Below are 25,396 nucleotides of genomic sequence, written 5' to 3'. Positions count from 1 at the left end.
GAACCGTGCCAGCTCAGACATTCCATTTCTTAGTCGCCCAGGTAAGCACCACCTGCTGAGTCGGTACGTATTCGGCTGCGCCACAGCTTCTCCAGCTCAAGACAAGCTTCCTCGCAACTCCACGCCAATTGTATGCAGATACGCTGCCTTGTATCTAGTCATTTGGTCTAGGGAGCTTTGCTGCTCTCCAGGCCGTCATACTGCTCAGACCTCTGTCACATTTGGAGCCGTTTCCTCGACTCCCCGAATCTAGCCATGCGGATAAGACTGCCTTTTGCAGGTGCGTACGTCATAAGCCCAGACCGCATCACCCAAAAAAATTTCAGAAATTCATCCCTTGCATTCTGCGAATAGCGCATGCGCTGGCCTTGTTAGCTCGCTGGAAGATGCTAATAGTAGTTTCAAGGTGTTTTCCTGCTTCTTCTGCTCCTGGCGGGCTATGCTGGTCTATCGACTATACAACTCGGCGCTTATGTCAACGACAAGGTCCTTCACTTCGTAACGTTCTTCCTACTGACGGTCGTATTTTACTGGGTCGTTGATACCAATCGTCGGCGAATCCTACACATGACCCTGGTGGTCTGCACTCTCATACTTGGTGTCGGATCCGAGTTCGTACAGAGTTTCCTCCCCAACGATCGAGATTTCGACATCTACGATATAGTAGCAAACATCGTTGGTAGTTTACTTGGACTTGGCATCTGCGCGTGGTATCACAAGCGAATGCTTGAAAGAAAACGACAACGCAAACACTATGACGCTGTCCCAGGTGAGGACACTGAAGATGTAGAGTTGGGGCAAGGTCAGGAGTCTGGAATCACCGACGCTTCAAGTCGAAGCAGGACTCTTGAAGAAGAAGTCGATAACTGGGATGAAAACGCTGAAGACAACTGGGATGATGACAACGCATCGATTCCCGAAACGCCATCGCCTGCAATCGCCAAAGAAGCAGAGGCAGCCGGTGCTCGGGAAGCTAAGAAACGAACAGATTAACATGGTTTGGCTTAGTATCTGGAGTTTGGGTCGATCTGGGGGGGTTCATATATGTACACAAGTATGATGACGGGGTAGGGCTGTTGGCGTTTCGTGTCGAAAATGTGTCATCCAGACGCAACAGTATGAAATAGGGAGGGTAGACGATGTATATGTGCTCATGCCCTTTAGCTATATGTCTCTCTAGGCATGGTGGATAAAACGCCATTCAGCTGCATATTTTTTTAGCAAGAATAAGATAAAAGTTTGCCTACCATCGAGTACAGTCTACCCATGAAAAGAGTCATGGTAAGAAATCGTTCCTAGGAGGTTTACTTGAAAACAACGCTCACATCATGTTCAACGTTATGCATCAGAGACTGCGCAGTGATTTATGGCTCACGCGTAAGCTATATATACCACGACAAAGGGAGCTCCAGATGGAGACCCATGGCTAGGCCATATAAAAATTTACCTCCATTTAGTTTTTTTTTGTTGATGTAATTTATCATCTTCCGTGAGGCACAATGATGGCCTGAATAGAGCACATCTTGATTTTGGACAAGTAGATGGGCCTTGACTTACCCTGCATTTTGGCTATGTAAAATATTTGTGACATTATTCTTGTAAAGGAACCCCTCCATCTGCCCCTCACCTCACCGAAGGTGAGGTACCCACTATTATTCCTGCGAATTGTCCCATGGCGGCATGACCTCCTGGAGTTGTGTCCAAAATCTCCAATTCTATGCGCTGAGAGACACACTGCAGCAAAGATGGCGAGCTCAGAAAAACAGCTAGTCGTAAGGCAAGTGGAGCGGCAGTAAAGGGCTGACGTTTGATCTACAAAGGTGCTAACACAGCTGGGCGCAGTGGTAAAGATGAGACTCCGACCAACCCAAGGGGAATTCCCTACGCTCCCTTCGTCGACAAGGTCGAGGACTACGTATCAACCCGGGATGATGTCGAGCCGACACTTCGGAACTTCCAAGAAATGATCTCGTGAGCTGCGACAATTTGGACTGTTGCCATGGCAAAAGGGCTAATGAGCCCGTGGTAGGAAGTATCAGTTCATGGAGCTGAACCTGCAACGTCGAATGACGGGGCTGAGGGAGAAGATTCCTGATATCCAGAAGACGTTGGATACCGTGCAGTTCCTCAAGCTGCGAAAGGTTCGACTTTGCAAAGAAATTCCGAGGAAAACGGCTTGCTCATGCCTGAGTTTAGGAGGAGACCGATCCCATTGAGACAACCTTTGAGCTCAACGATACTTTATATGCCAGAGCAAATATCCCACCGACTGAGGAGGTTTACATTTGGCTAGGGGTATGATGGGCGTGCTGGGAAAACTAGGGCTGTCAAGCTGACTGTACTACAGGCCAATGTCATGCTGTCTTACCCAGTCGATGAGGCAGAGACGCTATTAACCTCCAAACTCTCAGCCGCTAAAACAAGCCTGGCAAACTGCGAGGAAGACTTGGACTTTCTCCGAGAGCAGATTACCGTGAGTAGCCTCTTGGCCTTTGAGAAGCTGGTTTAGTTGGGTTGCTGACAATGTGTTTAGACCATGGAGGTTGCAACTGCGAGGGTTTACAACTGGGAGGTAGTACAAAAGAGAAAAGAGAAATTAGAGGAAGAAGCAGAGAAGAAGAAACTGAAGGACAGTGATGCGTAATAGACACTTTGGAAAGGTTTCAAATTTCTTTCTGGCTGGCCACGAGGAGCCCTATTCCAACAGGTGACTTTTATATAGGTGCAAAAAAATACTTGGGCGTTTTTTCTATCTTGTGTGATGATTTCTAGAGATTTGTTGAAATTGGATCATTTTCCAGCGATAAAGTTGATCGCAAGCTACCTCATGAGGCTTGATGAATGATTGACTACAGTTACTTTAGTAGGACTCTATCCGGTCTACCCCATAATAGAAGAGGCCCACTTTTGGGCACGCCCCGATTGTTGCATTTGTATGGCAGGCCGAATTTGAACTTTTGGCAGACTCGCGACAGCGCTTTAGCTACTCCCTCCAACCGCCCAATTTTCACGACAGAGGCCTCTTCAACGGACCCTTGCTGGCCGTGTTGGAGATATGAGGAGGAATGCTCAGAAATGCAACACGGGAGTTGGAGCAAAGGCGGCGGGTGCCGCGCCAACTGTTCCATCCATCTTTGGTAAGTGCCCATGAATTTCGACGAAGGGGAGTTTGGCATCTCATATTTGCCTTTTTGCAGATGGTCCATGGATCGCCGTTGCAAATTTATAGCCGACGAACTTTCGCATCGCAAGCCGCTATTGCTGTTGGGCGCGAGGCCGGAAGAATCTCCAGATTTGACCAAGACGACCGTATTTTTGAAGCGCAATCCGCTCGACGCATCCCGCGAGCTACAACATCGACCGGCTTTTACAGACACACACCTCGATCTCCCACACATAATTACGAAAACCATCCAACTAGCCAGTATGAATTTCCTACAAACAGTTCCTCACAACATGGGCAGCATAAAGATACCAATGCCGAACCCACCGAAACCAACACACTTCAAAGCTCTCTAGATTCGTCGAAGCCGTCCTCTCCCTCACGCCGCCGTCGCAGAGCTGGGCTTTCCTCTACGTCTCCTACATCATGGCGTTATAAATCACCTAATTTCCTACTGCAGCGGGTACTGGAAGCCAATGAAGATACCGAGAGTTGGAGGATACAAGCTGCTGCGAGTCGTAGCGCTCGTCTTCCAATAATCCTGCTGCAGATGATCATTCGCAAGACAGCATCGCAAGAACCTCGCCAGAATGAGCTTCTGGATCTCCTTCCATCTTCTCAAGAATGGGAAAAGGCAATGGACGTCGCACGGCGAAATGGCTATTCACATACTGACTTGGCTTATTATCTGTATATTCTCGAAGGCAAGACAGATGACGTGCGCTGCGAAAGGTTTCTTGAGCGCGATTCATATAAGCCACCATTTATTCTACACTTTCTCCTCCGGCAATCTTCTAAGTTCACCAGGCTCGAGACTCTCGATCGTCTTATTAGCCATTGTCGCTCTTCATATCTGGATGTGATGAGAGCCGAATCGGATAGAACAAGCGTCCGGACCAAGAGATCAAAGCGGGCACATGGACCGGCGAGTTTCAATTTCGTCATGTCCCTTCTTGCGCACCACTGCATACGGCTTGATGCTAGACACACGGTCAAACTTGGAGAACTAGCTGTTCAATATATCGAGACATTAGCGGAATCATCCCTACCACAGGAAGAAATCTACCAAGCTCAATGCTTGGTGTTTAACCACGGCCTTCGACTGTTTGGTTCGGACTACCGCAGACACTCGATTCAGAAGTCATCACCAAATTCATTCTTTTGGGAAGCACAGAGAATTCTTCTTGCTGTTTCTTCCAGGTTGAAACGGCAGCTGCTGGTAGACGTGGAGGGTTTCCGTGCAATTAGAAAAGTATTGGCAGGCATGTCCAAAAACCAAGTCGAAATACACAGTTCGGTTAGACACGCGCCTACATGGCCCCCGTATTTACTACCTGGAGATGGCATGGATGAAGAGATGGATCCCGAAGACAGCTGGAGCCGGTCCGTGCGAGCGGGAGTATTGATGCAAGAGGCTGGGTTCGCAAAGGACGCGCACGATGACGCTGTTGATATCCTACAGGGCATGTTTCCGGATGGTACACCGACTATCCAGCAACGGGTGTCGCTGGCGAGGAGTCGGAAGGTGGGCCTATGGGAGGCTTCCATCAGAGCTACGCGCAATGCACAAGAAGCTTGGGAGAGGTTCCAGAATCCTCCCGAAGAGGGGCTTGAACTCGGCTTAGCTGAGTATACCGCGATGTTTGAAAAGTTGACGATGCGAGAAGCCGACGAGAATACAAGAGCCCTCCCTGGTGACAGAGCCTTAAACTTCCCTACTCCTCAGGAGGCCAATCTCACCGAATTTGAAAGGGCTCGCATTCGCCCGCCAAGTGTCTCTCAGCTTTACGAGAGGATGCTACTGGATGGTATTCGTCCAAGTGGTAACTGTCTTGCAATCCTGGTGGCCAACACCGAATCAATGGAAATGGCGCGGAAATATCTATACGATTTCGATCGAACTGGAGCTCTTTATCGTCTGGTATCTCAAGAGATGGATGCCCAAGCTCTGAAGAAGGTGCCCATTGGCCTCATCTCAGCATATATCCAAGTGATGACACGACAAGAGGGCAAACGAGCAAGAAAATACATGATACGGGCTATTGAATTGGCAGAGCAGCGATTAGGGCCCAACCAGACACAGTGGTCCAATTTCATCTGGGGAACGATTCTGAAAAACCTATCACAACACCATCACGGGTTGAGGATAGTTGTTTACCAGCAGCTCAAGCTATCTCTCCATGTCATGCAAAAACTTGATGGACCTGATGGTCTTCCACTCCCCGCATTCATACAGTTCAGTAAGACCATACGAAAGATAGCTAAGCGCGAACTCGAACAGCTTTCCACCGAATTGGAATCTGATTCGCCGACGGCTAGAGACCACGCGTTGTGGGCGTTGTACGACGAGAAATCCAGGCACAGGGATGCTATGCAATGGGATACTTTCGATAACAGACCGGGAGCGCTTGGCGTGTTTCGCCACTTCCGGTCTTCCGCTTTGCGGATGAATGAGTTGTTTGACAAACTTGCTTCATATGAAAGAGAAAGCCGGCGACTACTGGGTACGACGAAAGTGGCACCATTGGATGAGATGATGTGGCGAAGGGACCCAGCTCGAAGCGAGCACGCTTACGAGTATATGATTTCCTTGGCATACTTGGGCGAGTTTCAACAGATGGTCAAGCTGCTTAGTTGGTTAATCATGGTGTGGGGGCAGCCTGACGTGGTTCACGCATTATCGGAGCTGGACGAGCCGCCGCCGTATGCTGATTTTGTGAAGACACTCTGCGCTTTTCGATTCTTGGCCGAGCCGATGCTCGAACCAGGGGTGGTGGAGTCTTTGCGGGAAGCAATTGGCGCGGCTGGGTTGAACTGGACATGGCCTGACGAGGAGGCTGTGGAGGCGTACGTCCATATGCAAGAAGATGAATCTCTTCATGTTTTGGCGCGCGTGCTGGAGCGGGTGCGCTTCTCACGGACAGAAGATACAAGCAGGGCTGCTGAGGTGGAGCGCGGCAGTGAATGGAGAAGCCATGTATAAGCTGGGCCAGGGAATCTACATGTAAGCAATATTTGAAACAGGGAGCATGGTATCGGGGCGTTTGCAAGGAGAAATCGGCTTTGACGACAGTATATGAAGCTAGCACTCTATGATTTGTATATATTCCTGTTTGGAAAGGTGGGAACTGAACCGGGGCCTGTGAATCATCCCGGAGAATAGATGGTAGAATTAACACTACTCACATATGAGGTTAAAGTAGATATCGTATCGTGCCTTGGGTGATACATGCAGGAACACAAAGGTGGACATATTAGTAACTGGTTAACAAAACTTGGCCATTTGGTACTACCAGGTCAGGTAGTCTAATTTCTGCTGCTTCTATTCTGAGGCCGAGCGGCTATCGTAGTCTCATCTTAAATCTAGAGTGCAGGGGGTCGCATGGGCTTCCGATTGGTGTACAGATCCCGACCTGGAAAGCTCAGCGGGTGGTACAAAGTACATTGGTAAACAAGGTAGATGTAATACAAGAAAATGCACAAGCAAGAGAGAATAAAATTGTGCCATTTTAGAGAAGTTGATCTGATGGATCGGAGAGAATTGAAACAGTTTGCTAGGCTGGGACTTGGCTGTTTGAATAAGCAAACGAGTGCCTTTGACAGTGGATGCTTTGAAACCACGCCATGCTCACGGGACGCACATCCGAACAGAAGTAAAGGAACCCACAAAAAGAGTAAAAGATGGTACAAAGAAAACGAAAACCAGGCTACGAACCAGCTTATCCTCACCACCAAAGTCGGCGCGTGTAATACGAAACAAGCCCGCTGGAAAAGAGGCATGCAAAAGCCAGTGACTGGCGCTTAATCCAAGCCTACCGTTGCAGCCTCCCCCTGGTGCTGAGCCACAGGTGGCATCGGTGGGGCGGCGCTGATAGGCTAGCACGCCTCGCCGGCTCAGACAGCGGCTGCACAGCAGCTCGAGCAAGTTACATCCAATATCCAGTATTTTCTTGGGGGTCTTGCGGTGACCAACCGCGCGGATGCGGCCGAGAGCTCTCAGACGGCGAGCGTGAAGGCGATTTTTTGCTAGGCGGGAGGCTGCAGCGAAAGGCCCTGGTTCGACTGGGGGAGACGTTTACGAGGACTTACTTTGATGCTGGGATTGGGATTGGGGGGGAGCGAAGGCCATTGAACCATGCGCGTCTATCGTTTGAGGCGGAAACGCTTTGATGGGCTCTTTTTTTTTTTTTTTTTTTTTTTCACTTTTCTTTGTTCGCGGCGGATACATAATACACGGGGCGATCCTTTCCCAATGCTTCTTCTTCTTGGTTCCCGATCTGATGATTAACGTTGCATGTTGTGTCTCTTGTGTGTGTGTTTCTGGTGCTCTGGTTGACCTGGGTTCCTTTTTCCCACCACTTCTCTCATTCATTCTCTTACTGTCATCTCTTTTCTCCATTCTTTTCTTTTCTCTTCTTTCAGTTTCTTCTCTCTGAGGTTCTACCCTTTCCTTATTTGTCTGCCGATCACGCTCACTTGCAGTTGTCTGCTGCCTTTGTTTGAGTTACCACGTTCCCTTCCCATCTCTATTCACTGCTATTAGGGCTTTCAGTCTGCCTCTATCTAATATCCTTTCCTTTTTCACCATCTGTTTTCCCCCTTTCCTTTTTTTGCTTTTCGTCTATTGAATCGTCTTATTTCGCTCTTTGTCAAGTTCATCGTGACACAGTCCGCACACAACCATCTCTTGTGTGTTGAACACGCATAATTATTATCAATCATCGTTCAATCCTTTGTTCACACTTGATGGTATAGCAAACTGCATCGATTGTTGATCTTTACTATATTCGAACCCCTCTCTACTTTCTTTTCTTCTACTTCATCGCTGCGCGATCTCTCTCCTAAAGTCTCATAATGCGTTACGATATACTCTTCAGCGCCTCGCTGGGCATGTTCTTGGTTGCTCAGCCTGCACAGGCTGGTCCATTGCCGCGCTTGAGAGCCAGAATGTACGTCTTTTCAATACCATGGTTTTATCTGTACTCTTGCATCATGCTAACTCTTTTCTGTGTTTGTGTAGGCCCAACGTTGCGCGGGCTGACACAACTGCCGTATTTCAGACATCGGCACTTCCTAATCAGGCAGGGTAAGTCGCTTTGAACTGATAAAAGGAGAAGGCTTATAGTAAAGAAAATATACATGTCTAACATATTTAATTTCAGGCCTTCTTCTGAACCCGCTGCGTCTTCAGCCTCGACTCCTCGCCCCATCTTTCAAACCTTGACGGGCTCGTCAGTAGATATACCCGACTCTCTCATCTCTGGCACACCTTCTCAGGTTCAGAGCCAAGCTCCAGCCACATCTTCGGCCCCAGGAATCACGGTCATCCCGATTGTAGACTCTTCAACCACTGCAGCCGTCGGAACGAGTGCTCCAGCTGACAATACCATCGAAACGTCGGCTCCGGTCGCCGCACCGACTACGTCTAGCAGTGCTGTCGAGACTTCTACCCAAGTTTCTGTTCCAACTACGGCCAGTACTGCCGTTAGCATTCCTACTACGAGTGCTACCCCAGCTACTTCTACCGAGCTTGCCAGTACAAGTGCGACTAGCCATGTGGCTGACCAGTCCACGACAATTGCGCTCCCGGATGATAAAGCTACCACCGTTGCTTCCTCAGAGGGATCTAGCACCGTCGCTGGCACTTCTACCAATATTGCTACCTCGGCCGCAGCCCATAGTACGTCTGTGGGAGAAACAACCTCTGTGGGAACAACAACTTCTGTGGGAGGAACAACAACCTCTGTTGGAACAACTTCTGTGGGAGGAACAACAACTTCTGTGGAAGGGACAACAACTTCTGTGCGAGAGACAACCTCTGTTGGAGGAACGACAACCTCTGCTAAGCCTTCGTCGGCAGAGGCAACTTCTCAGACAGCATCAACAGGTGCTTCAACTACTGTATCTGGAGCTTCAAGCTCTGCTACTGTAAACACAGAGTCTCAGACGGCGACAACCGGAGTTAAACAATCTACAACTGCACCTCTGACTACTGATACTGCCGCTTCTTCTGCAAGCACTGAGGCTTCGGCCACTACAAACACCGCGCCTGCCACTACTGCTTCAACCACGGTAGCCCAGACTCAGACGACTGGCCCTGTCTCCGAGACTACAGCTCCGACAACGCAGACGAGTGTTACTAGCCGGACGCAGCTGAGCTCAAGTGCTGGCAGCACGACAGTTCCGTCTAACCCTTCCACCACAGAAGGTACTTCTGCTACTACTGAAGGCACTTCTTCTACTGCTGAAAGTACTTCTGTTACTACTGAAGCCACTTCTCCTACTACAGAAGCTACTTCGGCATCGCAGACTCAGGCCCCAGGAACCACTGCTGCCGAGTTTACTACAAGCTCTATCCCCTCAAAGCCGGCAGTTGACTCTACAGGTCTGACTCAACCTCACTCTACTACCAGTGCGGCCGCTACATCCACTGAAGGAAGTAGCCTGACTTCAAGTGCTACCAGCCCTGGAACTACTGTTGCAACGTCCGAGACCACATCTTCAGCTGAGTCGCCAACGAGCGCAGCCTCAACCTCAGAGACTGCTTCAAGTCGTGACACATCGTCTAGCTCCACGTCAATCCCGCCTACCGCTGCTACAAGTGCCACGAGCGAAGCGCTGTTCTTGACTTCTTCAACCCCAACTGAAGTCACGGCGCCCCCAACCTCTACATCCTCCACAGCCTCGTCAACTTCAGGTTCAACCTCATCTAAGGCTAGCACTTCCAGTCAGGCTGCCACTGTGCCAGCTTCAAAATCGGAGAGCACACAGCAGTCCACCCTGACAAAGCCTGTATTCCTCCCTACCCCTGAGCTCCCTACTTCCAGCTCCTCATCGAGCTCTGCGCCATCTACCGTTGCGGCCTCCCCGTCATCGTCAGCCTTACCTCCGCCCCCACCTCCTGCAACAACGGCCACGTCTACGACAAGACTCACAGCTACTGTCACCGTTCAGCCTACGGGAACACCTGACCTTGCTGTCCCTACTGCTTTCGAAACCTTCCCCACAGGCACCTCGACCGTTCCGGCTCAGGTCTTTGCAAGCAATCTCGCCCAAGCCCAGCAGTACAACAGTGTTTTCAAGACTCTGACCCCCAACTCTGCTTGCACCGGTTCCCAAGCGGCTTGCATCGACGGCCAGCTTGCCAAGTGCGGCCCCAACGGGGCGTTCACACTCGAGGCATGCACCATCCCGGGAATGAAGTGCTTTGCTCTGCCAATGACAGTTACAGAGGGCGTCTCGGTGGGATGTCATGACACTTCTGAAGCAGAGAACATCCTCGGTGCCACGGGCGGACCTCAGAGCAGCTCGCCGGCCCCCACGCCGGCCCCTACATCGGCTGCCCCTAGTGACGACCCGGTTGATCCTCCGGCGATAACTCTCACCACTGTTATCACCATCAGCGATCAGCCGCCCTCGCCGCCTGCAACTACATCGGCCTCTTCGACAACTCCAGTTGTGCCTCAGGAGCCTACGTCGACGCCTGTTCCTGAACCTCAGCCTCAGCAGCCGACTCCGGACCCCGTCGTCCCTCCACCTGCCGCTACCAGCTCTGCGGCGCCTCCTCCTCCTCCTCCTCCTTCGCCGCCGCCAGCACCAACAACCTTTCAAACCATCAAGACCAGCCAGCCCGCTCCCGTAATTACGCCCCCCTCGGCCCCCGTCTCTGCGTTTCTCCCCCCTCCTAACCCCACGAGCCTCGTCCTCATCCCCATCCCTAACGATCCTGCCCCATCGGAGCTTGCCATTCCTAGCTTCGATAGCAATCCTCGTACTACCGCGGTCGTCAACGGGACTCCTACCGTGTCGGTCTTCTTCACAGTTACTGTCACTCAACAGGAGAAGGAGACTGTCACTGTCACTGTCAGCGCTTAAGAGGGCGAGTTATTCTGTACACGGGAACCTCGTACACGGGCAGGTTTACAATAGGCTGGGTTTGTCTTACAACTGCATACTTCGCTTAATCCATCCAACGTTTTGTTTTGTTTTCTTTTGTCTCCGCGTTCTTTTCCTATGTTTCAATCTACAAAGAATCTTGTAGTCGGTCGTACAACAGGGGAACAGGGGATAAAAATAATGCTTTGGTGCGGGATCAAAATTGATTTATATGAGAATTGGACCCATACGGGAAAGGGAAAGACCACGTTTTAATGAAGTATATATACTGAATGGGGAAGGGAAACGAACACATCGTGGAGTTTAATACCAAAGTCGGGAGGTAGTCTGTCTGTCTGTTTATCCTTTCGCTCATGCATTTAGTTCGATTTTTTGCTCTCAGTATCTATATACGTACAATCTCCAACACGTCTCCCGTAATAATGTTGTTTCATCGCTATGTTATGAAAGAGGAAAAAAAACAAGAAAGAAAGGGCATATTGTTTCTTCATTACCCTTTCGTGAATCAATGCTAGTTCCGGGGTTTCCGTTTCGCTTCATGCCCCGAATGCTGTATGTCCGACTGTGATCCTTCTATGAAGACTTCGTGATACGAGGTTTCCGACAATGGGAGACCATAACATAGAGTAGAATGGTACCACTCAAGAAGAAGAAAAGAAGGGGTAAAAAAGGACTACAAGATAATAGTAGAAGCAGAAATGTATGCAAGGTTGATTGCCACCTTTGTTGGTGACATGGGAAAAAAAGAAGAGGGAAAAAGAAGCAGCCATTAAAACCTCATGTCCAAGTTGCGTCAGGTCAAGACATCCCTGCGTAGTAATATTGAAGTGAAGTTGGAGAAAAAAAGTTCCAAAGAAGAATAAGACAAAGAAGAGCGTAAAAGCGTGAGGACAACCCCATCGCTCAACCCGCTGATGCTGAGCTCTTACTTCGCAGAATCGCGGCTGTAAAGTCCGAGGCTGCTCTGCCGCGGTTAAATCGCTAATTTGTTGCCGGCCGAAAGTTGCCAGCAAAGGGACTCGCAACCTCGAGTCTCTTAGCTGCTGGTTCACGGCTGCTGGCTTCCTCGTCCACAGTGCCGTACTTGTCCTGCCAGAGCTTTCGCATGACTTGGTAGATGAACCGGTATTGGATTTCGCCTTGGACCATGCCGCGGCGTTGCTGGCGGAGGCTATCAACCGCTTGAAAGACAAGATCGGCACGCTCCATAGGCAAATCGTATCTTGCCAGGTACCCTGCGTTTAGTTCCCTAATCAAATGTTCAAGACAGATAAATGTACCCGTACGACCTACACCCGCGCTGCAATGAATAATGCGTGGGGTTGATGGTGCGCAATACGATCGCGATAGCTTCATTAGCTCTAGAAAGCTGTCCAAGTCATCTGAAGTTGGTACACCAAAATCGGGCCAGCGTCTGTAGAGGAAATGCCAGACAACGCGGGGTTCTTTCTCCCCTTGGACATGAAGGAGAAGTTTGCGCTTCTCAATTGCGCCACCTGCAAGCTCCTCCACCGAAACAAAGGTGAGGTCTGCCCTCCAGTTGTCGTTCCACAGATTGTAGTCGTTGACACCCCAGACGGTATCCTGTCCGCCTGTGGGAAGTTCATCGCCCATGGGGAAATACTGATCACACTTGATCACATCAAGCTCAATCATGTTTGTGAGCTGCACAATGACAGCGGGGGAGGGACACTGTTCAGCAATCATGCGCCAGACATGGTCGAATGAGGATACCGTAGGGCCTTGCATGGCAAGGTAACGCAACGGCGGCTTGTTCGGGTCAGTCGGGGACGTAAGAGTAATGGCAGAGGCGTTGACATAGTCGAATTCGGTTTCTGGGACCCGAAGCTTGACCCGGTTATAAGCCCAGGGTTTGATGTTAATGTAGCGATCCATCTTCTCGTACGTATCGGCGTGCTTGTAGATGATCCATCGTGCATCCCCCATGTTGTCGTCTCGCATGCCCTGCGCAACTCTGACTCGCTCAGCCCAGGTGAGTTCCTGATATTTGACGTCGATGTCTGTAATGGCGTGCGATGTTAGCGGGGCGGGAGTACTTGTAGCGCCAGTAGATATGACGTGCATATGCATTCGGCTTGCATATTAGCTTATCTTGGTGAGAGATATGACGCACCTTGCTGCGACAGCGTCAAGAAGGCTGGCAAAACTGGTGGCGGCTGGTTGACGCTCCTACGGCGATCTTGCACAGGCGGCGATTTGTGTTGCGCTGGCTGAGACGCTGGTCGTGTAGGCCTCGGCGGCGACTGGATGCCATCCTGGGCCACCACGACGGCTGACGGTGTGGTTGGAGTGAGGTCTGAAGGAGGACTGTCTCTAGCGCGCTTCGACGGGCCTCGCAGTCGCAAGCTCTTGAATGGTGACATTTTGTGGTGCGTTCGCTGCACCGAATCGTTGACGCTCATGTTTTCCGATGCGACGGCGGCATTGCGATCGAGGGCCGTCTCGATGACTGGAGGTTTGGGTTTCCGGCGAAACTTGGGGATCTTATCCATGACAGCCAGGGAGGAGATTTTGGTAGCCCTGGCGGCTGCCTTTCTCACGGCTTTGGCCAAGAAGACAACTAAGCGTGCTGGATTAGCCGTCGCTGTCGCTGTCGCCGTGGATTTGGATTTCGGATTTCGATCGTTGGCGGGTTTGGTTGGTGAGAGCGGCGACAGAGAAAAATAATAGTAATATCAAAGGTATGGATGTACCTGGTTTGCGAAGAAGAAGAAAAGTAAAGATTCTGTCAAGGAGCGCGCGAAAGTGAAAGAGAAGAGGAAAAAAAAAGCGGGAGAAGAAGGATATGATGAGTCCGGAGTCTGGAAGAGGAGGCGATGGCAAGAAGAGGAATATGCAATCGCGGGAAAGTGCGAGGGGATCTGGTGTAGAGGTTCCCAGCACACGGCGCAGGCGGCGCTGACGGAAGTGGTACCGGTACCTGCTAATGAAGCCAATATTGGATTTGATGCATGCAATCTGAGGGCTGTAAGATTGCCCGATGCTTTAGCGAAGATGGATTGCTTACGAAGGTACCAGATTGAATCGTAATACTAGCACCGGGTACATACGTGTATTAGTAGTAGTGCCTTGTAGTTTCGGTAGGCACCCGGTAGGTAATCCCCGGTACAGTAATAACAGTAATAAGGATGGACAAGGACAACACTCCGTGAGGACAAAAAAAAAATGATATATCTGCTGTTGCGATTGAAACATCTGACCAGGCCAAGAGCGCCAGGCTTGGGATATTGATTGCATGCATGCATATACATGTACATCACAGCGCACTAGGCCGGGATTAGCGCCGTCACATTGATGCCAACTTCTTCAGTGGAGTTCCGCAGCGCATCGCGTTGATTCCAAGCACGCGACTTGTGTAAGTGCACCCAGTACCTGCATGCTGCATCCACCACTAAGACGCTGCCAGTTATTTTTGTTCAAACTCAAGGTGTGGTCATTTGATTCGCTTCCTCCTCCTGAGCGCGTCATCCAGCCAGCCCTGGGACAGAGGCTTGCTCGCGTCAGCTGAAGCTCGTGTCGCCACCTTTTGTGACTGTGCTCGGCTCGGCGTGTTTTGCATCTGCGTCTGTGTGTGCACATCACTCAATGTTCCCAAAACGGGGGCAAATCATAATGGAGAGATCGATCCATCCTAATAATATCTTACAGTACATGCATCTCAGGCACAGTCCACAATGTTTTTTCCCTTCCGACTCCCTTGCATCAACTTTTCTTTTCCTTGTTTTCCCTTTCTTTTTCTCTTTTCCCTTTCCCTTTCCCCTTTCCTTTTTTCCCCTCATCTTTTCAACCATTAGTTCTTCGCACCGCCATCTTTGGTTTCAACACACCATGTGAGACATGTGACACCCAACAACTTATAAGCCAATACAAATCCCGTATGTGTATGCTCAGCAATAGGCGGATATGCGCATCCAACATCCTACATCAGCTGAGCCCCGACCTATTATTACTTTCTCCATCACTCCATACTTGTACATGGCTTTTCGTCTCCCCCTTTTTCTTGCTTCCATCAAACGGCAGAGTAAACCCCTGTGACAAATCTTCCGCATTCAACTTTTTGTTCTAGAGTCACTTTGCGGCCCTTGCCGCCTTCTCCTAGCCGGGCAGTTTGTCGAGGTGTCAGACATAATCTGTGCCGTCCCGCGTCTCCATCCAGTGGTGAAATGTACGTAGGTGTGTTCAAGTTATTCCGCTTGCCTGTTCCTAGCTGGTAGTGTTCGTTGCCTCCCCAGAAAACCACGTCAGATCCCCAGTACGTCTCATTCTCAGAGGACCGGCTCGACACAGAAGTTTGTGTCACATTGTCCATGATTGCGGCGCCGTGAGTCGCGCCAATGCTCAGAGTCTTGATCTTGATAGGCACTAGCTGATTGCTTCTCTCATCAAACTCAGAGAGTCCTGAAAGCCCCTTCATTTTGGTAGGCCCGAGAGAAACATGAGTCCATTTGCCAGTGCCAAGCGAGCCAGTGGTGCCTTGCCCTGCAGCCCAAATGTCAAACGTGCTATGGGGCAATCTCCTCGAAGGTGCTGTGACACCGGCCGCATTGTTGCTGACGTCAGGCACATCAGCTTCACAGGCGAAGAAGGTATTCAAACCACCGGCAGCGATTGACGAAACTTTGGATACCAGCCCACTACTTCCGTACAGCTTGTGAGTTTGTAAGATGGTAGGCGTAGAGACAAAAGGACTTCCCAGTTGGGCCTCAAAGCCAAGTTGACCAAAAGTGTTATCACCAAACGTAAAGATGCGTCCGAGTTTATCTAGAACAACCGAGTGGTAGTCTCCCGTTGCGATTTGCTTGATATCAAACCCCTTGAGCGAAGTGACTTCATGTGGTTGATCATAACGCCCCTTGGGGCGTGTCTCCCAGGTGAGGCCCGGAATGCCCATTTGTCCCTTTGTTGGAAAGGATGAAGCGCTCGAGGCACAGGAGAAAACTCGTCCGTTTGAAGTTCGCAGCAAGCAATGCTCTTGTCCGCTGCTGATATCGACAACGCGCTCACCCCATCCGAGCCCTGTCGGGGTCAAGCTTTGGAAGCTGATAGCCTCGCTGCCAGACGAAGACCAGAGGGACCAAGAGCTCTTCTCCTGCTCCAGCTTCTTGCCGCCCTCTTGATCATCACGGGAGGCCGGTATGGCATATACTGAGCCGCCGCGAGATAAAGCAATAATCCGGTCCTCTGATACTTCAATTTTGGCAAGATCCTTGCCCTTCAGAGTCGTCACCGGCGTTGGATCTACCTTGGAAAATCCCAAGCCCCATTGCACAAGGTCGCCCTTCTCCGTGATGGCTGCGCCAAAATCCTGAGTGAGCTTCAAGTCACGGAGAAGCTGGTTGTCGAAATGTGATATTCTACGGGGAAGCTTGATGTTCTTCTCATTCGAAGTAGGGTCAATGACTTTTCCCGTATTCGAGCCCCAAGCATAGACTCCGGGATGCTCCCAGCTTTTCTTCACCTGCATGTGCTGGGAGCTAATCAGCTCGCGGTTCTCTTCCTTTGAGGCAGCGTGCTTGCGAGTCTTTTCGAATTCCAAGTCAGCTTTCTGATACCCTGGCTGGGCTGCTTCAGGAGCCGAGCTCAGTCGAGCTTGGAGCTTAGGATAGTAGTACGCTCCTACTGCCGCCACGGCGAAAACAGCCGCAAATCCCACGGCTTTCCCTCCTCGCCGCTTGGGCCTCCCCTCGGCTGAGTCACTGGCGTATCGAACCCATTGGCGCTGATTCGTGGCGAGATGTGGTCGAGCTGAGAGACGAAGACGGGACGCTCGCCGAAGGGCGGACTGAGAGGCATTCATAGCTACGGGTCTCTGATCTAGGTATTGCTGCTTAGATGCTCAACAACCAATACCGGAGTATACCTGATGGCCCCGCTGTGGACTGGATTGATCCGCGTATGAGTGCAGCGACCGACTGTGAGGTCGCAGATGCCATGAGATCATGCACTATCCATGTATGCAAAAGTAAAAAGGCTTTTAGTGCATACATCCCTGTACTGAAGCTTTCGGCGAACCGATGATGTCATGCCGCTAATTGGCTGGTCCAAGCTGCGAGCTGCCAATAGCATCCACGCTATTGGCTACCCATCAACCATTCCCATTCTTGACATTGAAAGGTTGATGCATCAACGTATCCAAGACGCAAATCGAGAAATTATCTTGGGGTATTGAAGATACCATGAATAGTAATTACAAGATTTACACCATGCACGGAGTCATTGAGGCACTTGATCCATTTCCATATTTCATGGAGTAGATAGCTTGTCAGCTATGGAAATTAGCACCTAAACAAGGATAGATAGGGGGCTGTCATTTTTGCTTCCCCAGGAGGCTGAGAAAGGAATGGAGGAAGGAAAACGCCCAAGGTTTTATCTCTGCCAGCACGATGCGGCTAGTAATTCTCATCATGTACTTGGTATACTCTGCCGGGTTCCATCACCCTCGGTAGAAAGCAGAGAAATAAAGTAGATGCTTGCCGGCAAGGTCTTCAAGTGCAGGAGATGTTGAAGTGGCTTACACAGGATGGCTCTAAGACAAAGAAAACATTAAGCTGATAGCCATCTCTATGTTAGAGATTTAGAAGAAAGTAGGAGAGAGGGAAGCTTATTTGACGATCAATTGGGGTAGGCCGAAAGCTGGTGCGCGGCAGTGCCACTTATATCGGATTCGAGCACCGCGATGTATATTATAACTCATAATCTTGATCATCCAAACACTCAATTACGTGACAGAGCCTAAAGTAAGGATCTTGTAAATTGAATTATGATTATTTTTATAGTTACGACTTTTTTTCTCGAATCACTGCATAAATTCGAAGAAATCATACAGAGACATCTATCTGGTCAATGAGTTAGAGGATAGTGAGATCATGTAGTGCCCAATGTTTCATTGTTGATTTATGGGCATATCGGCCCTAAACAATAAATAAAAGTTTCAAAATCGTATGAAACCTTCACAGAAATTAGAAAATTGGCAAAAGAAAATTTACTAGGTTAAGAAATGCCGAAGAGTGATCATGTCTGAATGGAATCGTCGCGCGGTATAAGTAGAGGAAGTGCTTAGTCAGCAGCTAGCTTCCGCAGCCATCGCAGCAGTACTTTACTTTTCTATGGGCCTTGCATGTTGCTGCCAAGTACCGTGGGGTGGTGCAACAGTTCCCAAATAGTGACCACGCAGCAATCGGCGCACTCTCCATAACTCGAGTCTTGCTTCGAGCTTCGAGCCGCCATGTACGAGGACGGCTGGTACAGTTTCGTGCCAGAGCTTGGAAACGGTAACAATGGCAGAGCCGAGACGTCTAGTGGCAGGGCCCGTGGGCACCAGCGCAAGGAATCGCTCCTACAGCAGCCAAATGTTGGTGTCGGCCATCGCCCTTTCATTAGCATGTTATAGACGACTTACTCTGTCTAGGAGCCGAACAATATCGCCGAGACACTCGAGGATGTTCTAGAAGAATTAGAGAATACAAACGACCCTCCCGAACCCACATTATCTCGCCGAGCCGCTTCATACTCCGACTTTTACGATGTTGTCAAGGCGGAGCTTCTCAAAGACTCTCAGCGCAAGCCGCGGCGGAAGATTGACAGGAAGAGCAGAAATTGGGAGGCCTTGACGCTCTTCCATGAGGGCTCTGAAGCTTCTCAGTATCCCCAGAAGGAAACCGTGTCTTCAGAATCGCTAGATAGCCGGCTCCTGGAGGAGAGTCAGCGCGAGTATCTGTATGCCTCAGGAACACACGCGCGATTCGAGCCTAGCTAACCAACAACCAGACTTTACCGCGATCAATTGAAAATGACCGAGCGCCACCTGGAAGGCTTGATCGACAATGCCAACGATACACTGAAGCTGCTGACAACGTTATCACAATCTTTCCTCTCTGTTGAGGCTCAGACTTCGACTTTCCAAGCTCAATGCGAAGAGCTCTTGGCGGAGCAGCGACGATTGGAAAAGCTTGCGGATGAGGTTGGCACAGACCTTTACTACTACGCATACCTGGAGAAGGCTACAAGACGGCTGAACGCCCCCGGCGCCAGTCAATTGGTAGAAGACGATGACTTTGGCGAAATGGTGGAAAACATTGATTCTTGCATCAAATTCATGACCGCTCATGTAAGAAGACCAAAGCTTTGGGCTGAATGCTCATGATATTGACGGGCTGCAGGAAAATTACCGCGAACGCGACTCGTATTTAGCACGATACAACGCCCTACTTACCAAGGCATTGCATCTTCTTGATCATGGCTTCAATAGCTGCTTGGATAAAGTATCCGGCGATATTGCGCGCCAGATTGCCGCCACGAAATCAGAGTCCGCTCGCTATGCTCTCGCTTATGGCAGATTTGAGGAGATGATGGCAGAATCTTACTCTCTCCTACCAAACATTCGAAAAGTAGTCCGATCGGCTTACCATGCATATGGCCAGCCAGTGGAAGCCACAACTACAACTGCAACATATGTCAATGCCATTACTACCATCTTCCGAACATATCTCACTACCCGTGACAGGGACATGAAGTTGATGACGCAACATGATATGGACGAATACCAGAAAGAAGTTAAGAGCCTTTCAATAGAGACAGCTTCCAGAAACTTCATTAAGCAGCTTTTCGAACGCATGTATAGCGAGGATGGACTTTTTACCAAAATCTTCAACATAGAACTCGTTTGGAGCCCCTCTCCAGAGTCAGCTTTTCAGGCTGTTAAGCTAGTGAACACCTCGATGGTTCACCCAGGCAATATTGTGCCGTTAGCTACCAACTTGCAAACTGTACTCCAAACCGCTCAACTTCAAGAAACGTGTAATGTGGTAGGCTGGCTGGCCAATGAGTATGGTGTGGTGGAAGTTGATGAGGAAGAGTCCCCGTCTTTCAGGAAGTACAGGGAATATGCCGCTCGGCTGCTTGCGGACCACTTGTGGCCATTCACAGACAATTTATTTGAAGCAGAGATTACCAAGTCCCTCACCAAAGCCCCGGCTCAAGACAGTCACTTAAAGATCAGTCCTGTTGTAGGCGGAGTGGCATCTTCAAACGCATATCCCCTAGTCAAGCGAGCGATTGAGCTTCTAGCCATGTTTGACCAAGCAATGCCCAAAGAGCGATCTGTAAGTCACTTATAAAGTCAATGTGTGTTTGCTCAGATCTAACATTCTTCCACGCAGGCGAAGAACAGTCCGGTAGTGTTTAAGATTGTGCGGGAGACAATTCAGATACTTCAGCGAGCTGAAGCAAGAATCAAGTCGCTTAAAACGGACACTGACCCGGATCTCTTCATGGTTAAGAACTTGCTCATCATTAAGAATGAGTTGGTATCACTCGAGATTGGGGATATACGGAGCCAGCCCGCAATGCAGCATTTTGGCCAGATTTGGGACACACTGAGCCCCCAAAACTGGGTGGGATTTTTCGGGAGCATCATCAGCGGCAATCTTTGGTCTCGAGGGGCGCCATCAGTCACCGCAAAGACGCTCACGGTTGAGGATATGAGCGAGCAATTGGATGAGCTTCTGCGCCAGTCCATTTACGCCTTTACGAAGCGCTGGGGGTCCCTTTTCAATGACTCTCAAAGCAGAAAAGCCGGAGTGAAACCCATCGCAAAGGTAGAGGCCGAGCTCGAAACCATACTTGACACAGCTTTCAGCAACCAACCTGAAGTGATTGCGAAGCTGAAAGAGGCCATACAGCTCAACGCGCAGGCACAAAACGAGGCGAAGACCCCAGACAACGGAACTCGGAGATATTAGAAGAACAACTTTTAGGCATCAGAGAGGCACAATTTATTTTAATGATGACAATGATTCCCATTCACAATGATCCGAGTGAAGATATCCACTTTTTAATTGCTTGTAAGATACTTTGATGTTGCTCCGAACGATGACGATGCTTATGATGGCTCTTTCAATCTTCGGACAAGGAAGTACATTTGCGGCCGATCCCACCAATCGGCCAGGCCTCAACAACCACGCGTCAAGTCTCATTTCAATCCTCTGCGGCGAAGCAAGACGTAATGGGTAATGCCTATTCTCCCCGACAACTTCATTTGTATGAAACTGATCCTTTACAAAGCGCTTCATGTCATAGGCTATTAATAACAGGCAGTCGTGTATCGTACACTGCAATGCCACTCTATTCCACAATTAGCGGTAGCCCCAAACCCCAACAAATAAACGAGGAGCGACGAATGCGAGGCGGGGTATTAGCGTGATGTGGTATTTGCTTCATGCTGTGTGAATCGTAAGCCTTGAAAGCCTATTAAAAGTGAACAGTTGTGTTTATTCGCCTGATTGCGGCTGAGCAGTTGAAGCGATAGCCCGAAAGTTGATATGCGACAGATAAGACAGGCCGCAGCTCGTAACCCAGTTTGCATTTAAAGACCTGGAGTTGGAGACTTTTCTCTTTCTCTTTGACAACTATAACAACCATTCTTCAACATCAATTCCCCTTGTCTTACTCGATTCAACAGAATTGCAACTCATATCCCACCACAACTTTAAAGTTGTAAAGACAACATGGCTGAAGCGGAGACCATCATATACCGAGGAAACTGCCACTGCGGCAAGTTTGTATTTGAGACAAAGTTGCCTGAAATCAAGACAGCATCCGACTGCAACTGCAACATCTGTAACAAAAAGGGCTATCTCTGGATATTTCCTGGTAAAGACAATGTGAAGATTATCAAGGGCAGCTTAGAGGACCTGACGACATACGCCTTTGGTCCTAAGAAGCTGAAGCATCTGGTATGAGAAGGGCTGAATCTGAAAGAATCACACGCTCCTTTACTTATTCTCCGATTACAGTTTTGCCCTACATGCGCTACAGCAATAGCTGGATCGACAGAGGATGAGAAGAAAGACTTTCAACTTGCTCTTAATGTCAGTCATATATAAGCCGCATCATATGGAGGACAGGAAATAGTAACAAGAATTTATAGGCCCATACTTTTCAAGGTTTGGATACCTGGGTTCTAGAGAGAACCCCGTAAGTCGTCTTCCCACCCTCAATTTGCCTGAAAGCAAGCTAATACCACATGGCAGATACGATGGTGCCTCCCTAGGAGAACCATATCAGCCTCCAGTTCACAAGGGAGAGCTTCCCAAGCCTGAGGGCGAAGATGTTGTATATACAGGCAGCTGCCACTGTGGTGCACTCACTATAGCCACAACGGCCAAGCCTCTGGATGAGACCTTTGAAAGAGCTATTCAATGCAATTGCAGCAGCTGCGAGCGCGTAAGTATCGCTATTTCAATCCATTTTCGAGTCTAGCTATTCTAATGGAGAAACTTCAGAATGCCGCTATCTGGGTATATAGCGAAAATAAATTCGTCATCTTATCCGGTGACGAAGCCAACATCGGAAGGTACCGATTCAACACGGGCATGTTGGACAAGGTTTTCTGCAAGATATGCGGTGTCATTTTGATGAATCAGTTCAATAACGAACTGTCTGAGGAAGAAATTGCTGCGCTTCCGGGGAATATGCGCCGGTTGTACGATAACCAGCACACGAGAACGGGGGTGAACGCTCGGGCGTTGCACGGAGTGGATGTGAACAAGTTCACGACGGTGAAGGTGGAGGGACGAGACAAGATTCCAGGAGACTATGTGAATCCTTGAGCTTGGAATTTGCCAGCTAAAGAAAAAAATTACCAGTTTTATTCGAGTATTCTATTACTGAGACCGGTATATAGCTGTCATTAGCGGTTTTTACTATCCTACAGTTATATATATGCGTGCGGATGTATGCAATCATCACCGTGGCCATTCCTCAATCTATACACTCTATTCCCAGAGACTCCAGTCAGGATTGATCAAAACTTGTTGCTCCGATGTATCATAGATTCCACCATCAGCGTGGCCCCCTCCAACTTCAAAAGTATGGAAGCCTTGGGGCCCTTCCGATTCAATGATGTAGCCAGCTTCACAATTGGTGAAGCTCACTTTCACTTGCTCATTGTAGAAATCATCATACTCTGTGGAGAGTGCATCGTGAAAGTTTCGAACGTCGCCTGATGGATGAAGACTCTTCCAGGGATGCGTGCAAGATTGCTGCTTGCAGGATTTGAGGACCATCATCAGGGCGTCCAGTCGGTCAGCGACCTTTTCAAGGGGCCATTGTTTACCATCAATGGTAATCGTGGCGTCAATATCACTCTCTTTGGAGGAGAGGAGGTTGTGTAGTTGACCTGGGTCAGCCTATGGTCATTGAGCGTCAGCAAATCCCTTTTTAAACCGCCAAAACTTGTCGGTTCATCATACCTTCATATCATAAAGCTCCTTTTCGTTGCTACACCAGACGGAATAATAGAAGCCATAACTCTCTGCCTCAATGCGAAGCCCCTTGTAAGTATTGTTGAGATAAATGGGTGGACCATTCTCCCTGCCAAAGAGACTCTCTGCAAGTCCAAATCCCCAAAACTCGACAGCAGCATGCTCCGACCGAGGTTCGGTGTCCTTGCCATGAATGTCAATGGGTGTCCCGTCAAATTTCTTATCTCCAATTTCGATGCCGACTATTTGCAATATTGTTGGCGCAAGATCTGTGTGGGAGGAGGGAACTTGGGTGACTCTCTGAGCGGGGACTCCAGGACCACGGACGACTAGAGGGACATTGATATCGGTCTCGAATCCACATGTTTTGCCAGGATGTAATCGATGTTGGCCAATGTGGTAGCCATTGTCGGAGGTGTAAAATATGAAGGTATCTCCCAACACGCCGGCTTGCTCAAGGCGATCGACAACGGATTCAACAATCTCATCTACGGCCTGAAGGGACCTGAGACGCCGCCTTTGATACTCGTCGTTATAATCAAGGACGGTATCGTTCAACTTAGGAAGCTTTGATACCCAGCTAACACCACTTGGAGAATCGGGATTGAAGTTTGGCGTCCGGGGAATCTTGTACTCAGGAAAGAGGCCTTCGTGCCGCTCCGCAACTTGCGGAGGGTCGAATCCCCCCAAAGAACCTTCACCCACGAGTGCATGAGGGGCAATTGGCGCGAGAGTTATAAAGAAAGGAGAGTCGTCCTGGAGAGCATGGTCGAGGAATTCATTGGCGCTCTCAGCTACGATATCAGTAGAATACTTGCCGACAGGGTTGGTTGGCGGTGCCCCGTTCTTAGTGGTGCTGACATTGTAGTATTGATACGTGAAGGGGTCAAGAAAGAAGTTTGACTGGGTATATCCGCTAACATGAGGGGAGTCGTAGTTGTAAATGGTATGAGCATTGAAGAGTTTCCCCACGTAGTAAGTGTTGTAGCCGGATTGTTGCAGCCAGAGGGCTAGATGGTGGTCGTTGTAGCCATTTTGGACAAACTTGGGATATCCTCCTGCTTATAAATCAGACTTGAAATTCTAATTGATGATGGCTATTGAAAACACTCACCCCATGGAGGATTCACATTTGTTACATTGGTATTGTGAGCCAGTTGTCCAGTCCAAAGGCTAACGCGCGAAGGACAGCATATAGCAGCTAAGAGAAATGACTCAGGTCAGCCTTGAACGGGACATTCACTTTGTACGCGACACTTTGGTGAAACATACTAGAGCAATAATGTCTCTCAAACGTAGTGCCCTGGTGGACTAGATGCTTCTGCAGTGACGGCATATGTTGCAGGGATCCCATATGGTTATCCTGATCGTCTGTCAAGATGAAGACGATGTTTGGATGACTTGGAGCCGCATCTGCTAGAAGAATTGCTGAAAACAGCAATGACGATGCAAGGAGCGAACGGCTCAACCTAAGAGCCATTTTTTGTGATTTGATTGACCAAAATCGCAGTGCTTCGAGTAGTCTCTGTATCCAACTTGCGCTCTATCTTGGTTGAGCACAAACGAGCGCACCTACAAAGATAGGAAGCCAATTGCTTTCGTCTACATTATAAACGGTTATCGGTAAAGCCACGGAAAATACCAATTCATATAGTCTTGTCCAAGATATGGTGATCGCCGGTGCTGAGTCCGAGTGCAACTCGAGCTTGCGCCATGGCTAGGCCGCATGCCGTGCTCGCTCTTGTCCACATAGGCTATTGTGCCTTGCAGATTTGGCGTCTACCCGGGAATCGTAATGGTAAAAGCAGCGAACCCAGGTCAATTATTTTGAGCTTGACAGTTTGATCTTGGTTTTTTGTTTTTCGTGTGTAAATCAAGCTTATATTCAGATTAATTTGTCTAGTTACAAGTACATAAACTTTGTATGATAGGTCAAATATCTTCCTTGTAGTTACTGCTTATGGGCAATGCTGTAAACCTTCTCCACAACCCTTTCGGAATAAAGCAAACACAAATCCATCCCCGATATTAGACTTCATCTTATGATGCAAAT

General features: G+C 49.2%; 9 protein-coding genes across 9 annotated transcripts; 6 read left to right on the top strand and 3 right to left on the bottom strand.

Annotated features, from left to right (window-relative positions):
• Positions 1 to 255: 255 nt before the first annotated feature.
• On the top strand, positions 256 to 993 carry T069G_02885 (vanZ like family domain-containing protein; the record flags this gene model as incomplete). Its single annotated transcript, XM_056170095.1, has 2 exons — positions 256 to 280; positions 407 to 993. The coding sequence occupies 2 exons, from the start codon at positions 256 to 258 to the stop codon at positions 991 to 993; spliced, it is 612 nt and encodes a 203-aa protein (XP_056030987.1).
• A 335-nt stretch (positions 994 to 1,328) lies between these two features.
• Positions 1,329 to 2,644, top strand: T069G_02884 (prefoldin subunit domain-containing protein; the record flags this gene model as incomplete). The annotated part of the gene is made up of 6 exons (XM_056170094.1): positions 1,329 to 1,377; positions 1,821 to 1,971; positions 2,030 to 2,141; positions 2,197 to 2,295; positions 2,348 to 2,473; positions 2,534 to 2,644. The coding sequence occupies 6 exons, from the start codon at positions 1,329 to 1,331 to the stop codon at positions 2,642 to 2,644; spliced, it is 648 nt and encodes a 215-aa protein (XP_056030986.1).
• A 411-nt stretch (positions 2,645 to 3,055) lies between these two features.
• Positions 3,056 to 6,146, top strand: T069G_02883 (uncharacterized protein; the record flags this gene model as incomplete). Its single annotated transcript, XM_056170093.1, has 3 exons — positions 3,056 to 3,137; positions 3,230 to 3,444; positions 3,624 to 6,146. The coding sequence occupies 3 exons, from the start codon at positions 3,056 to 3,058 to the stop codon at positions 6,144 to 6,146; spliced, it is 2,820 nt and encodes a 939-aa protein (XP_056030985.1).
• Positions 6,147 to 8,017: 1,871 nt separating this feature from the next.
• On the top strand, positions 8,018 to 11,038 carry T069G_02882 (uncharacterized protein; the record flags this gene model as incomplete). The annotated part of the gene is made up of 3 exons (XM_056170092.1): positions 8,018 to 8,112; positions 8,184 to 8,249; positions 8,326 to 11,038. 3 exons carry the CDS (start codon positions 8,018 to 8,020, stop codon positions 11,036 to 11,038), a joined length of 2,874 nt encoding a protein of 957 aa, XP_056030984.1.
• Positions 11,039 to 12,040: 1,002 nt separating this feature from the next.
• On the bottom strand, positions 12,041 to 13,572 carry T069G_02881 (protein-tyrosine phosphatase domain-containing protein; the record flags this gene model as incomplete). Its single annotated transcript, XM_056170091.1, has 2 exons — positions 12,041 to 13,080; positions 13,194 to 13,572. The coding sequence occupies 2 exons, from the start codon at positions 13,570 to 13,572 to the stop codon at positions 12,041 to 12,043; spliced, it is 1,419 nt and encodes a 472-aa protein (XP_056030983.1).
• Positions 13,573 to 15,089: 1,517 nt separating this feature from the next.
• T069G_02880 (regulator of chromosome condensation (RCC1) repeat domain-containing protein) lies at positions 15,090 to 16,877 on the bottom strand (the record flags this gene model as incomplete). The annotated part of the gene is made up of 1 exon (XM_056170090.1): positions 15,090 to 16,877. The coding sequence occupies one exon, from the start codon at positions 16,875 to 16,877 to the stop codon at positions 15,090 to 15,092; it is 1,788 nt and encodes a 595-aa protein (XP_056030982.1).
• Positions 16,878 to 18,305: 1,428 nt separating this feature from the next.
• T069G_02879 (sec34-like family domain-containing protein) lies at positions 18,306 to 20,820 on the top strand (the record flags this gene model as incomplete). Its single annotated transcript, XM_056170089.1, has 5 exons — positions 18,306 to 18,431; positions 18,489 to 18,796; positions 18,848 to 19,187; positions 19,240 to 20,181; positions 20,239 to 20,820. 5 exons carry the CDS (start codon positions 18,306 to 18,308, stop codon positions 20,818 to 20,820), a joined length of 2,298 nt encoding a protein of 765 aa, XP_056030981.1.
• Positions 20,821 to 21,585: 765 nt separating this feature from the next.
• On the top strand, positions 21,586 to 22,689 carry T069G_02878 (uncharacterized protein; the record flags this gene model as incomplete). The annotated part of the gene is made up of 5 exons (XM_056170088.1): positions 21,586 to 21,813; positions 21,874 to 21,948; positions 22,008 to 22,054; positions 22,111 to 22,303; positions 22,363 to 22,689. 5 exons carry the CDS (start codon positions 21,586 to 21,588, stop codon positions 22,687 to 22,689), a joined length of 870 nt encoding a protein of 289 aa, XP_056030980.1.
• Positions 22,690 to 22,854: 165 nt separating this feature from the next.
• T069G_02877 (sulfatase domain-containing protein) lies at positions 22,855 to 24,823 on the bottom strand (the record flags this gene model as incomplete). Its single annotated transcript, XM_056170087.1, has 4 exons — positions 22,855 to 23,268; positions 23,332 to 24,401; positions 24,458 to 24,544; positions 24,616 to 24,823. The coding sequence occupies 4 exons, from the start codon at positions 24,821 to 24,823 to the stop codon at positions 22,855 to 22,857; spliced, it is 1,779 nt and encodes a 592-aa protein (XP_056030979.1).
• Positions 24,824 to 25,396: the final 573 nt, after the last annotated feature.

This window comes from Trichoderma breve, chromosome 2 (genome assembly GCF_028502605.1).
Source record: "Trichoderma breve strain T069 chromosome 2, whole genome shotgun sequence".
NCBI lineage: Eukaryota > Fungi > Ascomycota > Sordariomycetes > Hypocreales > Hypocreaceae > Trichoderma > Trichoderma breve.
This window is presented reverse-complemented; position numbering and strand designations above follow the sequence as displayed.